At 42.4% G+C, this 15,399-nt stretch overlaps 1 protein-coding gene across 1 annotated transcript; it reads right to left on the bottom strand.

Moving 5' to 3' along the window:
• Positions 1–13,128: 13,128 nt before the first annotated feature.
• LOC123048398 (senescence-specific cysteine protease SAG39-like) lies at positions 13,129–14,257 on the bottom strand. The gene is made up of 4 exons (XM_044471506.1): positions 13,895–14,257; positions 13,803–13,862; positions 13,348–13,750; positions 13,129–13,292 (listed from the first exon to the last, which is right to left on the bottom strand). The coding sequence occupies exons 1-4, from the start codon at positions 14,255–14,257 to the stop codon at positions 13,129–13,131; spliced, it is 990 nt and encodes a 329-aa protein (XP_044327441.1).
• Positions 14,258–15,399: the final 1,142 nt, after the last annotated feature.

Below are 15,399 nucleotides of genomic sequence, written 5' to 3'. Positions count from 1 at the left end.
AGCACTTCAGTTGTATGCTACCGGACAAGTTTGTTGCCGGAGGTATCATCACTAAGCTTCCTCCTTCGTGGAGGAACTTTGCTACCTTACTGAAGCATAAGAGACAGGAGTTTTCCGTCCCGGATCTCATTGGCACTCTTGATGTGGAAGAAAAGGCGAGAGCAAAGGACACACGTGCTCGAGGTATTGAGGGAGGATCTAGTGCCAATCTGGTACAGAAGAAGAACTTCCAGCCCCACAAGTTCAAGAACAAGGGCAAGTTTGATGGTAAAGCAAAGTTTGATGGGAAGAACAAGGCTGTGCAACACACGAACTTCAAGAAGAAGAATGACAAGAAGAAAGGTGTTTGTCATGTGTGTGGGGATCCTGATCATTGGGCTCCTAGTTGCCCTAATCGCTATGACAAGCGTCATCCTGGGAAAGGCGGCAAGACCGCTAATGTTGTCATTGGAGACACTGACATGAAGGATGCTGGGTATGGTATATTTCCCACTATTCTTTCAGTATGTCATTCTCCTGATTGGTTGATTGACACGGGTGCTAATGTGCATGTATGCGGTGATATTTCCATGTTTTCGTCTTATCAGACCGCAGGGACTTCAACCGTGCTGATGGGCAACGGTTCAAGTGCTTCTGTTCGTGGTGTTGGCACGGTCGATCTGAAGTTTACTTCGGGGAAGATCGTGCGGCTGAAGAACGTGCATTATGTCCCCTCCGTCAATAAAAATCTTGTTAGCGGATCTCTTCTGTGTAGAGATGGCTATAAGCTTGTCTTTGAGTCGAATAAATTTGTAATATCCAAGTATGGAACCTTTGTTGGTAAAGGCTATGAGTCAGGAGGCCTGTTTCGTTTATCCTTATCAGACGTTTGCAATAAAGTTGTTAATCATGTTTGCAACAATAGTGAATCAAATGTGTGGCATTCACGTCTTTGTCATGTTAACTTTGGTTGCATGTCGCGACTAGCGAAGTTGAACTTAATCCCTAGTTTCACCACTGTCAAGGGATCTAAGTGTCAAGTTTGTGTGCAAGCTAAGCAACCTCGTAAGTCTCACACGACTGCGGAAACGAGAAATCTTGCACCACTAGAGCTCATACATTCAGATCTATGTGAAATGAATGGTGTTTTGACAAAAGGTGGAAAGAAATATTTCATGACGTTAATTGATGACTCCACTAGATACTGCCGTGTGTATCTTCTGAAATCTAAGGATGAGGCTTTGAACTTTTTCAAGATCTATAAAGCTGAAGTGGAAAACCAACTTGATCGGAAAATCAAGAGGCTTAGGTCCGACCGTGGTGGAGAGTATTTTTCCAATGAATTTGATGCTTTTTGTGCGGAACATGGTATAATCCATGAGAGGACGCCTCCCTATTCACCTCAGTCAAATGGGGTGGCCGAAAGAAAGAACCGTACTCTAACAGATTTGGTTAACGCCATGTTAGACACATCGGGTCTCTCCAAGGCATGGTGGGGGGAGGCGATATTGACTGCATGTCATGTCCTAAACCGAGTTCCCACAAAGAATAAAGAGATAACTCCATTCGAGGAATGGGAGAAGAAAAGATTAAAACTCTCTTATCTACGAACCTGGGGTTGTTTGGCGAAAGTCAATGTGCCAATTCCAAAGAAGCGCAAGCTTGGACCAAAGACCGTGGATTGTGTTTTCCTGGGATATGCTTTTCATAGCATTGGTTATAGATTCTTGGTTGTAAAATCTGAGGTACCTGACATGCATGTCGGTACGATCATGGAGTCGAATGATGCGACTTTCTTTGAAGATATCTTTCCCATGAAGGATATGGCTACCTCATCTAATCAGGAGATGCCTAGTTCATCGAATCAGGAACCAGTTACAATTACCGAACCTGCCATTTCGATGGAACACTTTGAAAGTCTGTGGAGGAGAACAATGAAGTTCCTACTAGGAGCAAGAGACAGAGGACTGCAAAGTCCTTTGGTGATGATTTTCTTGTGTATCTCATAGATGACACTCCCAGTTCTATTTCAGAGGCCTATGCATCTGAAGATGCTGACTACTGGAAGGAAGCGGTTCGTAGCGAGATGGATTCCATCTTGGCGAATGAAACTTGGGAGATAACTGATCGTCCTTATGGGTGCAAACCTATAGGATGCAAATGGGTATTCAAGAAGAAGCTTAGGCCTGATGGTACTATTGAAAAGTACAAGGCTCGGCTCGTGGCTAAGGGTTATACCCAAAAGGAAGGTGAAGACTTCTTTGATACTTACTCACCTGTGGCTCGACTGACCACTATTCGAGTTCTACTTTCACTAGCTGCCTCACATGGTCTTCTCGTTCATCAAATGGATGTTAAGACTGCTTTCCTAAATGGAGAGTTGGACGAGGAAATTTATATGGAACAACCAGATGGGTTTGTACTAGATGGTCGGGAAGGAAAAGTGTGCAAGTTGCTGAAGTCTTTGTATGGACTCAAGCAAGCACCCAAACAGTGGCATGAGAAGTTTGAAAGAACTTTAACAGCTGCAGGATTTGTTGTAAACGAAGGTGACAAATGTGTATACTATCGCCATGGTGGGGGCGAGGGAGTTATCCTTTGCTTGTATGTTGACGACATACTGATTTTCGGAACAAATCTGAATGTTATTAAGGAGGTCAAGGATTTCCTATCTCGTTGTTTTGAGATGAAGGATTTAGGAGTGGCTGATGTCATTCTGAACATCAAGTTGTTGAGAGACGATGATGGTGGGATTACATTGCTTCAATCTCACTATGTGGAAAAGATCTTGAGTCGCTTTGGCTATAGTGACTACAAGCCCTCTCCAACACCATATGATGCGACTGTGTTACTTCGAAAGAATCGAAGAATTGCTAGAGATCAATTGAAATATTCTCAGATTATTGGCTCGCTTATGTACTTAGCCAGTGCTACAAGACCTGACATCTCTTTTGCTGTTAGCAAACTGAGTCGGTTTGTCTCAAAACCAGGAGATGTGCATTGGAAAGCTCTAGAGAGAGTTTTGCGTTATTTGAAAGGCACTGCGAATTATGGAATTCACTACACCGGGCACCCAAAGGTGCTTGAAGGGTATAGTGACTCAAACTGGATCTCAGATGCTGATGAGATAAAGGCCACGAGCGGTTATGTATTCACTCATGGAGGTGACGCTGTTTCTTGGAAGTCTTGCAAGCAGACCACCTTAACGAGGTCATCAATGGAAGGAGAACTCACAGCACTAGATACAGCTAGGGTCGAAGCAGATGGGCTTCGTCGGCTCTTGAATGACTTGCCGGTTCTTGAGAAACCTGCACCGGGTATCCTTATGAACAGCAACAATCAAACTGTAATCACGAAAGTGAGCAGCTCAAAGGATAACAAGAAATCATCAAGACACATTCAGAGAAGGTTAAAATCCGTCAGGAAAATGAGAAACTCCGGAGTTATTGCATTGGATTATATCCAAACGTCTAAAAATCTGGCAGATCCTTTTACTAAGGGTCTATCACGTAATGTGATAGATAATGCATCGAGGGAGATGGGTATGAGACCCACAATATGAGTTGTTCACAGTGGTAACATATTCTTTGTGATCGGAGATCTCGTGAATTAGATGTGGAAGACAAGCTGTTGATCAACTGAGAGGAGAGTATCCTTACTATTAACAATACTACTCCATGAAGATGCAATATTCTCCTAATCTGCATGGCAGGTTGATGTATATCTTAATGTGTTATAAGTGGCTCTTTTAAGCAGAGATGTTGTCCTGCAGAACATCTTTTGAAGAACACACCTATATAAGTCTGATTGTTAAACGTCGCAATCTATGAGAGTAAGGTTCTCTTTAGTAAACTCATGAAAGGTCACGGAGTATGACGCGTAAGCTCCACCCGTGGGGAAGACCCACGGTAGCCTAGTATCAGTCAAGGCTTTGTGTGAAGCTAGATTCGCAGAAAACTTGCAGTTCAAGGTCCAGTCCATTGTTCAAGTTGCTTACTAGTGTAGCATAGAGTTCTAGGTGGAAGTTCAACTTAATAGTCTCCACTGCAATACCGGTATATAAAACAGTGTTTTGAAACCAAAGGCAAATTTCCGTGTGCCTCTGGGATCTGGTGGGGGATTTCTGGAATTTAGTCTATTTTGCGACAACCCAATAACTATTTCAGAAATTCCTAAATAAATCCTAGAGGCCCACTTAGCCCATTTGTGCAAGGCAAGGGATACTACTAAAGGTTAGTCCCACATTGCTAGTTTAGTGGGAGCTGGACCTCCTTATAAGGGAGGTTCTTTCAACACTTGTATGAGCATGAGAACAAGAGGGACATCCACGCGCGCTCCTCCTCCACCGCCCGCCTCGCCACGCCACGCCACGCCACGCCTCGTCACGACGCGCCGCGGGTTGCGGGAATGAGCCGAGCCGATGTCTAAATTTTTGCCACGCACTACGGGTATACGAAAGGTCACTCGGGAGCTGGAAAGATTTTGCTGTAGTGGATATTGAATACGAACGCTGCACCCTTTGGCTTCTGCCTGTTCGTTTCATCTCCCTCGTTCCCTTCAGCTCCCGGCGCAGCCTCTCGCCTCCTTCTCTTGCGCCTATAAAAGGGAGGTCGCTCCTCTCAGAGAGATGCACCAGAACTTCTTCTTCCTCTCGCCACCGGTTCCAATCTCTAAGCTGCTGCTATCTTCCTCATACCAGCTAGCGGCGTGCACCGCGAGTCGGGACAGTAGGCCTCCGAAACCGCACCACTTTGAGTCCTTTACGGTAGAAGGGTGATAAGGATTTTGGGGAGCGCTCCGAGCGACTACTGACTTCTTCATCACGAACTCCGACGACTACTTCCCCGACGACGACTTCTTCCCCGACGTCAACAACCTCATCGATGACATGGCTGGAGATGATGTCGACCCCAAGTCCAGTGCTTCTGCTGCTGCTGTCCCGTACGTGTTCTTGTTCTTTCTGTTAGGAGTCCTGCTACAGTTCTTGGCTCTAGTTTCTGCCCTACATATGTTAGGTTCTACTTCGCATATGCAATTTCATCTAGTGTCTGTTCTAGATGTATTTAGTTCAAGTTCAGATATGCAGATGCTATTTACCTTCTTTCTGTCAGATTGCATGACTTGCTTTATCTTTGCTATATTAGTCATGCTTTATCTAGTATTTCCGTTAGCAAAATTATTTGATAAATTGCTCATATTTCCAACAGATTGTAGGCTTAATTTGTATTCATTTGACACATTTCACTGCAATTGTGAGCCGTCTTGCTACAAGTGCAGAAGTGGGTTCATTTCATACCGTTGGACCTATGAGTCAACACCTGCAGCTGAGGGAAAAATGGAACAATTAGTCTCGTGGTTGCATTTCAAATGATGTTGCATTTGTCAAGTAGTTCTTGGGGCAACTTATCTGTCTCTTTGGTTGTTGGACCTCAACTCCCGAGGAAAGGTTTGTCGAGGGGCTGCACAGTCCATGACATAGCTCTTCCAATTGAATAGTTTCGAGGATGGCGATTGTGTCGTAGGATGTGAGGAGCACAGAGCAAGGAGCCTGCTTGTCGAGCCATGCCATGCAGAACGCTAAGATGCAAGGTCGAAGCCATAGGTCTTGTTCGATGGCAGACGATCGTCGTCTACGTAGAATGACGGCAATGTCTGGGCAATTGTGTTTGCGCGCCATTTTGCTTCCATGTAATCTGCCGCCTCAATAAGAAAGCTGTTATATGACTTTGCGCACAATGGTGCAGGCTAGAGCAATATATTTACATTTGAATTTTACAACATCTGTAATCCATTTGAGAATCTTAAGACGTAAAAATTATATTTTTTTTGTTTCATAACATGTCAAAATTTCTTGTTCTGGTCAAAAGTCACGGTTCTATGTTTGTTTGGCAAGATTACGTTCAGCTAACCAAAACCATAAACACGTGGTGCTCACTGCTCACATTTGGCTCGAGTTAGCGGAAGGAGTTGACGACCATGTGGTCCACCTCGTCCAGCGGGGTACCACTCCGGCGCGGTGACGAACTCGACGCCGAGCCTCCCCTGTAAGGCACTCCCATCCACGAGCGGCAGCAGCACCGGCCCAACAACGGCGCATACGGACGGTCTACAACCTTGATGTCGGCGAGCTTGTCGGGCTTGGAAATGTGCTCTGCAATTCTAACAAGCCTTTTCTCTCCATTGTGAGGTTCAGTGAGGCACAATAGATCTTTTCTAGGCATTTATAAATGTTGGAGTTGATGACGAGTTCATATATGAGACCATACAAATAAATAAATACATTTCTATCCACATGTGAGACTAGTAATGAGTTTTCGTTATATTTTCTATCCACATGTGGCACCATACAAATAAATAAATAAAGATCTTTTCAACGTGCTTATACTTGCAATTCTAACTCTAACGTGGCGATAGACGTTGTTCTCCTATTTGGTCCACAATCTTGTGCATTCAACTTACTCATGCATGCTCATATTCCTATGTTTCAAAATTCAAAATGTTATATCACAATTAATCTTGCAAATAACGCACTATGGTCGCTTAAGATTATCCAGCGACTGAAGGATGAGCTTTAGTTATATTTTCTCTCTCTTTTTAATCACGACTCACATAACAACGACAAGACATCAACATCTTTGGACAATCTCCTAATTAAGCAAAGGGCATTGTGCTAGTATCTGAATAATTCCATGACAGGTGCGAGAATGGATTAATCGTGCCTTGGTGTCCACCGCTTGGGGTCTTGGCGCATAAGGCCATAGGCATTATATGAGAAATTTTGTATTTTTTGCTATAAATATAAGTTTTATGAGGGGTTCTATATTGCACTTTTTGACTTGCATGTTGTTCCATGATGCACTGCAGATGAAATTTAGCAACGGAAGTAATGGTTGCTGGCGTGCCAATGGTGGCAATGCCATGGTCCACAGACCAGTCAACCACATCAAAGTCGGTGGAGAGCGCATGTGAGATGGAGAGGTGCATCTTGATGGTGATGGATGAGGAGAAAAATGAGAAGTGTCATACAAATGTTGCAAAGTGGATGAAGAAGGCAAATGAGGCAATGCAGGAAGGAGGGAATTCAGATAAGAAATGGTTGCATCCATGTATTAACGGAGCTCAATTTGGATCCAGTTATCCAGGTATGTTTGTAGTTAAACTGTAATTCATCACTGATTGTCTGGTTCAACGTACATGTGTTGATCGAGGAGTATTCTTCCTCTTCACTATACAATACAATCTCATCAAGAAGTCGTGTATGAAGTTAAAGCTTCTTGTATAGGTCACCTTTATAAGAATCCGGTTTATATATGGCGATACCTGAATTGACTATATGGAGAGTTTGGATTTGTCTAGTTTTGTGCAAGCTGAAAAAAGCACACTCATACAGTAACTTGACACGAGAGAATACACTAAAAATTATCATGGTTGAGAAATACACCGTACACCAATGACAAATTTTCTTTTCCCCTAAGATATACTCCATTTGTTCCGTTATGTAAGGGATAGTAACACTCAGCCGTTGTCCAGTTGCACATTCCAATAAATACCCAATGAAACTATATAAAATCCATATATATGAAAATAACCTTTGGAGTTTACTCTTAACATAGTCAAATGTTGTAGACATTTCAAAGCTTCATGGAATATGTACCAACATAATTCTTAATAAAATTTCCTCATACAATATATCACGTATGGTATTAATATACAAAGTATAGCAATGTATGCACATAAGATACATCATCGTACACAGTTTACGGACGCATATGAACTATACATAGGGTATGGGGACCTTAGTTATTTGAGAACTGTCACTAGTAGAAAAAGGATCAAATGTGAGACACATTAGTGCCGGTTTGCATTTGAGCCGGCACTAATGTGTCCATTAGTGCCGGTTCAAACGGCTAGGCGGGAGGAGATCTTTAGTACCGGTTCGTGGCGAACCTTTAGCGGCGGTTCGTGCCACGAACCGGTACTAATGAGGCTGTGGCCCCACGAGCACCTTTAGTACCGGTTCGTGGCATGAACCGGTACTAGAGTTTCTTACTAAGCTGTTTTTTAGTCCCACCTCGCGAAGAGAGAGGCACTAGGAGCGGTTTAAAAGCCCTGAGTGCAGAGACGATGAAGAAGAGGCGCAATGCTCACCTTCACGTTGCGTAGCTTCAAGCCTTGAGTAATAGGGTAGAGTGCATGGAGCTATGTGCAGTGCAGTCTACACTATTCCGAAAGGCTTGAAGCTAATTAACGAGCTTTGCGTCTCTTTTTTATTTTTAATAACTTATTACAACTCCGGACTTCTTGCGTTACGGCAAAAACTGGATGCACTTCGTGTACAAACTGGACAATACGGCAAAAACTGGATGCACTTCGTGCACAAACTGGACAATCTCTTTCGAAGTATTAAGGCCGGTTTCGGATGAAAACTCATCTGTTACACCGGCACTTCATTTAGTACCGGTTCATGCCACGAACCGGTACTAAAGAGAATGGGGCCCGGCCAGCACCTTTAGTACCGGTTCGTGGCACGAACCGGTAGTAAAGAGGTTGTGGCAGGCTGTTTTTAGTCCCACCTCGCTCCCCTAGCAAGATTTTTACCACCTTAAATATGTTACTTCTCAAACTATCACAAGCACTTGGTCTTCATTGAACTCTATGTGTAGAATTTGTGGTCGCAATATGAGTCTTCACAGGTTTCTAAACCGTTAAGGACTCATATTGACAATTCAGATTGTACACAAAAAGATCATTTATAATCAATGTATTTTTTATGATAATCATCTCGTGTACAAACTGGACGCACCTCGTGTACAAACTGGACAATCTCTTTCGGAGTATCAGGGTTTCGGACGAGAACTCATCTGTTACACGGGCACTTCAATGTTTTTTAAACTTATTTGAACTCCAGCCTATTTTTGCGTTCAGTATGCATCACTCAAAGCGACGTCATCAATTTCCAACACGTTCTGACATCATTTGCTGTTTTTCAGTCATTTACCGATTTGTTTAGAGAGCTAAATGACGGTGAAATTGAAAATCACTACAAAATGAACTCTGAAAATGTTGGAACTTGGCATGGTATCATTATTTCACCCGCATAGCATGTGCAAAAGAGTAGAGAGGGTCACGGCGAAAACTGGACGCACCTCGTGTACAAATTGGACAATCTCTTTTGGAGTATCAGGGTTTCGGACGAGAACTCATCTGTTACACGGGCACTTCAATGTTTTTTACTATTTGAACTCCAGCCTATTTTCGCGTTCAGTATGCATCATTCAAAGCGGCGTCATCAATTTCCAACACGTTCTGACATCATTTGCTATTTTTGAGTCATTTACCGATTTGTTTAGAGAGCTAAATGACGGTGAAATTGAAAATCACTACAAAATGAACTCTGAAAATGTTGGAACTTGGCATGGTATCATCAGGACTTCGGACGAGAACTCATCTTTTACATGGGCACTTCAATGTTTTTTAAACTTATTTGAACTCCAGCCAATTTTTGCGTTCAGTATGCATCATAATAAAATAGAAAATAAATAAAACAGAAAAGACAAAAACTATATAAAAAATTACTCAAAAATAAATAATGCAGAAAAGAAAAAACTATATAATTTTTTTATATTCACAAAGAAACTAAATACAGCAAAAAAAAACTACTCAGAAACAAATAGAAGAAAATTAGATAAAAAATTGTTCTAAGGTTTGCAAATACAGGCCCAGAAGGGCCAGCAGGCTCACAGGGCAGCGCGCCGAAGTTAGGCCCAGAAGCCTGCTATATAGAGAAGTTCGAAGGAGCAGCCGCGGCTGGGTTTATAAACCAGTGCGGCTGCCCTTCGCTCGGCGAGGTGGGACTAAACATTATGCACCGCCGGTGGCAGCGCACAACCATTAATACCGGTTGGTGGCTCCAACCGGTACTAATGAGTGGGCCTTTAGTACCGGTTGGAGCCATGAACCGGTACTAAAGGGGCAGTTTCCCGCCCCTTGGCCTGGCGAAAATGTGCCTTTAGTACCGGTTGGTGGCTCCAACCGGTACTAAAGGCCCCTCCTATATATATGGCACTTATGAAAAATTCAGTTTCATCGACCACCACTTCTTCTCCAACTACTTCGCGCGACATCGCCGTCGCCGCCGCGCCGTCGCCCATCGCGCGCCGCACTCGGAGGCCCCGCCGCCCTCGCCGCCCCCGCCGCCCGTCGTTGCCGTCACCGCCGTCGCCCCGTACTACGTCGCCATCTCGATCGCGCCGTCGCCCCCGGCCCTCCGCTCGTCGTCGCGCCGTCCCCGTCGGATCGCCGTCTCGCGCCGCCGCCGCCCCCCGCTCGTACACACACATACACACACACATAGACACACACACACACACACATTGTTTTTACTTATTTTCTGTTTTCTGTTGTTTAGATTAATGTTAGATAAATTACGTAGATAAGAATGTTAGAATGTTAATGTTAGATGAATTATATGGAAAAGATGTTAAATATTAACGTCAATTTTAGATGAATTAGCTAGATATTAATTAGGTATATATATGAGATTTGAACTAGTTGAATTAATATAACTAGTTTATTTTTAGTATGAAAATTAATAGAACAAGTTTATTTTTAGTAAGAAAATTTAGGTATATGAGATTATTTGAACTAGTTGAATTAATATAACTAGTTTATTCTTAGTAATGCTTAGTGGAACTAGTTGAATTAGTAGAACTAGTTTATTTTCAGTAAGAAAATTTAGGTATATGATATTTGATGATCTAATTAAAATATTACTATATATAGCTACTTTATATATTTTAGTAAGAAAATTAATAGAACTAGTTTATTTTTAGTAAGAAAATTAGATATCTGAGATTTGATGATCTAATTAAAATATTACTATATAGAACTAGCTACTTTATTTTAGTAAGAAAATTAATAGAACAAGTTTATTTTTATTAAATGCTTAGTTGAATTAGTTGAATTAATAGAACTAGTTGAACTAATAGAAGTAGTTGAATTAATAGAACTAGTAAGTGTTTAATGTTTCACCTATATGAACATAGGAAATGTCGTCTGACGATGAAAAAGATTTCATTAAGTGTGAATACTGTGAAGACCAGCGCGGTCTGTGCGACAGAAATTTCATTGTTTGATGATAAGCGCTTCAACATCAAGCTGGATGAGACCTTCGAAGTGGATACAGTAAGTCACAACGACAAGTATTTTTTCGTAATTAAGCATGACTTATATATGCTTCATTTGCTTCAACTTATTATTTTAAATTTTCACTATTCTACTAGCGCATCCCCTGCCATGCAAGAATTTTTGTCTTGGATAAGATAGGTTTCAGTGCTATGGAAACCATGGAGGTAAAGAGAGTTTACCTGAAGACCGAGCATGGTTATACTTTCAACGTCAAATTATACATTGCAGACACGTAAACCTATTTTGAATGCAAAACTTGGCAAGCACTATGCAAGGCTTATGCATTTGAGCCTGATATGGTTATCACCTTTGATATTCGTCCGGAAGATGATATAGAAGGTAATAGAGACATCTGGGTCGATGTGCACACGCCTCCAGTTCTACCATTAGGTGAGTTTCTCAACCATATTTATGCCTTTGATATTGTTTATTCAAAAATAATTGACAACTAATTTCTATTGACAGCTTATTTCCATTCAAGCAAACATGTCCGGCGCTTGGTAGACAGGACCTACTACTGTCCCGGAGCTGAACTAAACTGCGAGGAGATAAGTCATTATGTTTCATGGCTTGAGGATCTTCATATTGTTAAGAAAAATTTTCTTCCTGCACTTAGAAATGTTAGTACTCAAAATGTGCGACCAATAGTGACCGTATTGAACTACGGTCACATCTATTTACGAAAGATGGTAACATTTTTACTATTTGTCCTCAGTGCATCTTTTGCATACATTATTTTTTTGCTAAACTTTCATTGGTAAGTATATTACTTACTATACGATGTTCTTCAACAGGGACTCCCGATGACAGTTGTGCCTCAGTGGATTGAGACTAAAGGTCACATGTCAATGGTTAGCTTACGGCCAAGATATCCTACATTGCACATGAGTGCATTCAGGATTTCTAAAAGCGATGAATGCTTAATAGTGAAAGATTGGAGCAAAATTGTTAACGATCCCAGCAGAGAAGTACTAGGGGGCAGCAATGAGAAGCATAGCCCACGATTAGGAGACAGGTTCATCTGCATGCTCCAGTATGATGAATCAGGAAAGCTATACATGTTCTATGCTATTTTACCTGAGAGAGAGCAGCAGGAGTGATTTAGCTACTTCATGCTCTTAGTACTTTTGTCCTCTCATGTCCGTGTTCTTCGTCCTGAACTTAAGCTCAAAGGGTGATTTGCTTTTGTGGTGTTATGAACGCTTATAATATGATGACCATGTTGAACTCGATGATATCTTTGCTTCTGGTACAAGTGAATGTTTTTTCTTTAAGCTAGTGTTGGTGCTGATTAGATAGCGGTAATGACTATGATGATTAAACAGTGGTAATGACGACTATGATGATTTTTAGCTAGCTAATTTACTGTTGTTGATGATATGATGCAAGAGTTTTTATATTAATATGATGATGAGGATGATGAGTTATTATATCATTTATAAAAGAAACCGCAGATTAGTTTCAGCTGGATGTATCCTAGCTAAGTGATCAAGTATATGCCATATCCATATTATACTTGATCACTTAATTATAGGTGATCAAGTATAATATGGATATGGCATATACTTGATCACTTAGCTAGGATCCACATGCATCCAGTCAAAACTAATCTGCGGTACTTTCACCTAATGATTTAACAACTAAAATAATCACTAAATTAAATTGAAAACACAAAATAAGGAAAAATAAAAAATAATACCAAAATACACCCAAACATTTAGTACCGGTTGGTGTTACCAACCGGTACTAATGTCCTGCACGCACCCGGGCCTGGCTCGTGCCACGTGGTGGCACTTTAGCGCCGGTTCGTGATGAACCGGTACTAAGGGGGGGGGGGCTTTAGTCTCCACTCTTTAGTGCCGGTTGCAGAACCGGCACTGAAGGCCCTTACGAACCGGCGCTAAAGTCCGGTTCTGCAGTAGTGTGTGATTATGCATGATTAGGTGGCATTTGACGATCATCCTATTTTGTGGGGTAAGAAGGCTCCATGGCAAGACCACACATGCCCTTCTTGTCTGCAATGTCTTTCTCTATTCTCAAGTACCCATCTTCGCCCCAAGTTGTGCCCCGTGAATTCTTCATCAACCAATAGCTTGTGCCATCACTAGTCTTTCCATATCCAATGGCTGCAATTCCATGGTCCAAGTCAGTGCCGCAGGACCTAGCTAGTCATGACCCCACCAGAGTAGAATTGGAACGTCATGTCTCCTCCATCCACAGCTACAGACATGGGTTGGTTTGCCACCGCCTTCATAAGGGCGCCCTCGTTGTTGGCAGGCACATCCTCAAAGCCAGTGATGGTTGCGGCACTGTTGGATCCAGCCTTGCACTTGCCGTCAGCTGCAATATATGGGTAGTTGGACTCCATAGTAAGGCCTCCGTTCTTGATAATGAATTTGAAGGCATCATCCATGAGTCCTCCCTCGCAGCCTTGATCTTCACCATGAACATCACAGTCAACCAACTCTTGCTCCGACAGTGAGATCAACTTCCCAGTTTTCAGTTTTACAATGCCCTCTGTCGCGGCAACAGCAGAAGATGCCCAACAACAGCCTAGAAATAATTGTGCTGTTATAGTGTTATACTAGAAAATATTACCACATATAGGCAATGCATCACATTGTTTTTTGACTTACCACACTGGCCTTGATCCTTGACAGGAGTGACGGCTCCCTTGGCTCTCCAGTCCATCGTTGCTGGAAGGGCATCAAGACTCAAATTCTCATACCTGAACCCGGAAGAAAGAACTGAACCCGGAAGAAAGAACTCTGATGGAGTTTGCTTTGAACCGCTTGTTTGTGTTGGTTGTCTTGAACTCATCATTGGTGATATCAGCGAATTGGTTGACACCGAGCCAGAACTTGTGATTCTGAGCATTGAACATTTCAATGAACTCAACATTGGCTTTGAAAACCTCGAACCGGCATGCCTTCTCAGTGGCGTCCTTGTACACACGGTCGTACTGAGCCATCCAGTTCTCATGCTTCGCCACCATCGACAAGTCACCGTTCAACTCACGAGCCGCAATGACAGTACCACAGAGGCAAATGCAACAGAGGACGGCAAGAAGCGAAGCCCTGTGGATGGCCATCTTCAGTTAGGCAGCGATCTGCAATGACAGTACTGCAGAGGCAGATGCAACCTAGGATGGCAAGTCTGTGTACTTTGGTCTGGTTTGTTGGGTGGTACTTGGTGGTATAAATAGGAGATGAAGAGATACGGTGCTTGTACGAAATTGTTTGTGGAAAAGGGCTTGTGCGTTGCCGTGGAGTGTGGTGTCCGGCCAGATGATATAAAAATGACGCGCACATGTGATTGGCCGGCCAGATTGTATAAAGCTGATACGGCAGAACAAAGAAGTACGCTTGCTAGACTTATGATAGTGACCCCTGCTTGTTTATATCGGGAGTGTACATCTGAGTGATCCCTGCTTGAGAGATTTGTTGAAAGAAAGAAGAGGACCGTGGACGTGACGCCCAGTTTGTACAAAATAAGCAATTAACTGCTTGCTGGAGTGTGGACATGAATATCCTGCCTGGATAAAAAAAGAGCGTGATATAATGTGACATATATTACTCAACAAGAGCTGTACATGTTTCCGAAGCTCAGTTTCTCGGCCCTGAAATTCCCTTTCTCACGATCATGTTGCATTTTGCTCACAGTCTAGTAGGAAAGAAGGAAAATAATTAAGATGTATAAAACGGGATAGAACTGGACTTATGTTCACCTGGAAACCTGTGAAATTTAAAGGCAATCACATTTAGTTCGGTAGTGTTCAATGTTTTAAATAGCGGGATATGGCAAATAGTGACGGTCCTTCAAATCAACTATAGCAGGCTATAGCCGGCTATTAGCGGACTATCGAACGTACATGAGTACCATCTAGCGGCACCCTGATCAAAAAGCTATAGCGAGGCTAGAGCGGGGCTATAGCCGGCTATTTAAAACATTGGTAGTGTTACTTCTGATTTTCCTTTAACCTAGAATACTTGATGTCTACATTGTAAGGTCTGCTGGTATCACCATAAAAGAAGTAGCTCATATAATCCACAATATGCTCGGTTAATTAAATGGACATGCAAAACTTGATCCGTTATGAAATGAAACAAAGCATGCACCTTGATTGAACTCATGATATTGCCAGAAACTACAGGATGAAAGTTTAAAAAGGTTGAAACGGATTAGACAATGTACAAGTTTCACCACAGGGATGAAATGAAACAGGCTGGACTT

Source organism: Triticum aestivum, chromosome 2D (assembly GCF_018294505.1).
Source record: "Triticum aestivum cultivar Chinese Spring chromosome 2D, IWGSC CS RefSeq v2.1, whole genome shotgun sequence".
In the NCBI taxonomy this organism is placed as follows: Eukaryota; Viridiplantae; Streptophyta; class Magnoliopsida; order Poales; family Poaceae; genus Triticum; species Triticum aestivum.
The sequence above is the reverse complement of the archived record's forward strand: the minus strand, read 5'-3'. Positions and strand labels throughout refer to the sequence as shown.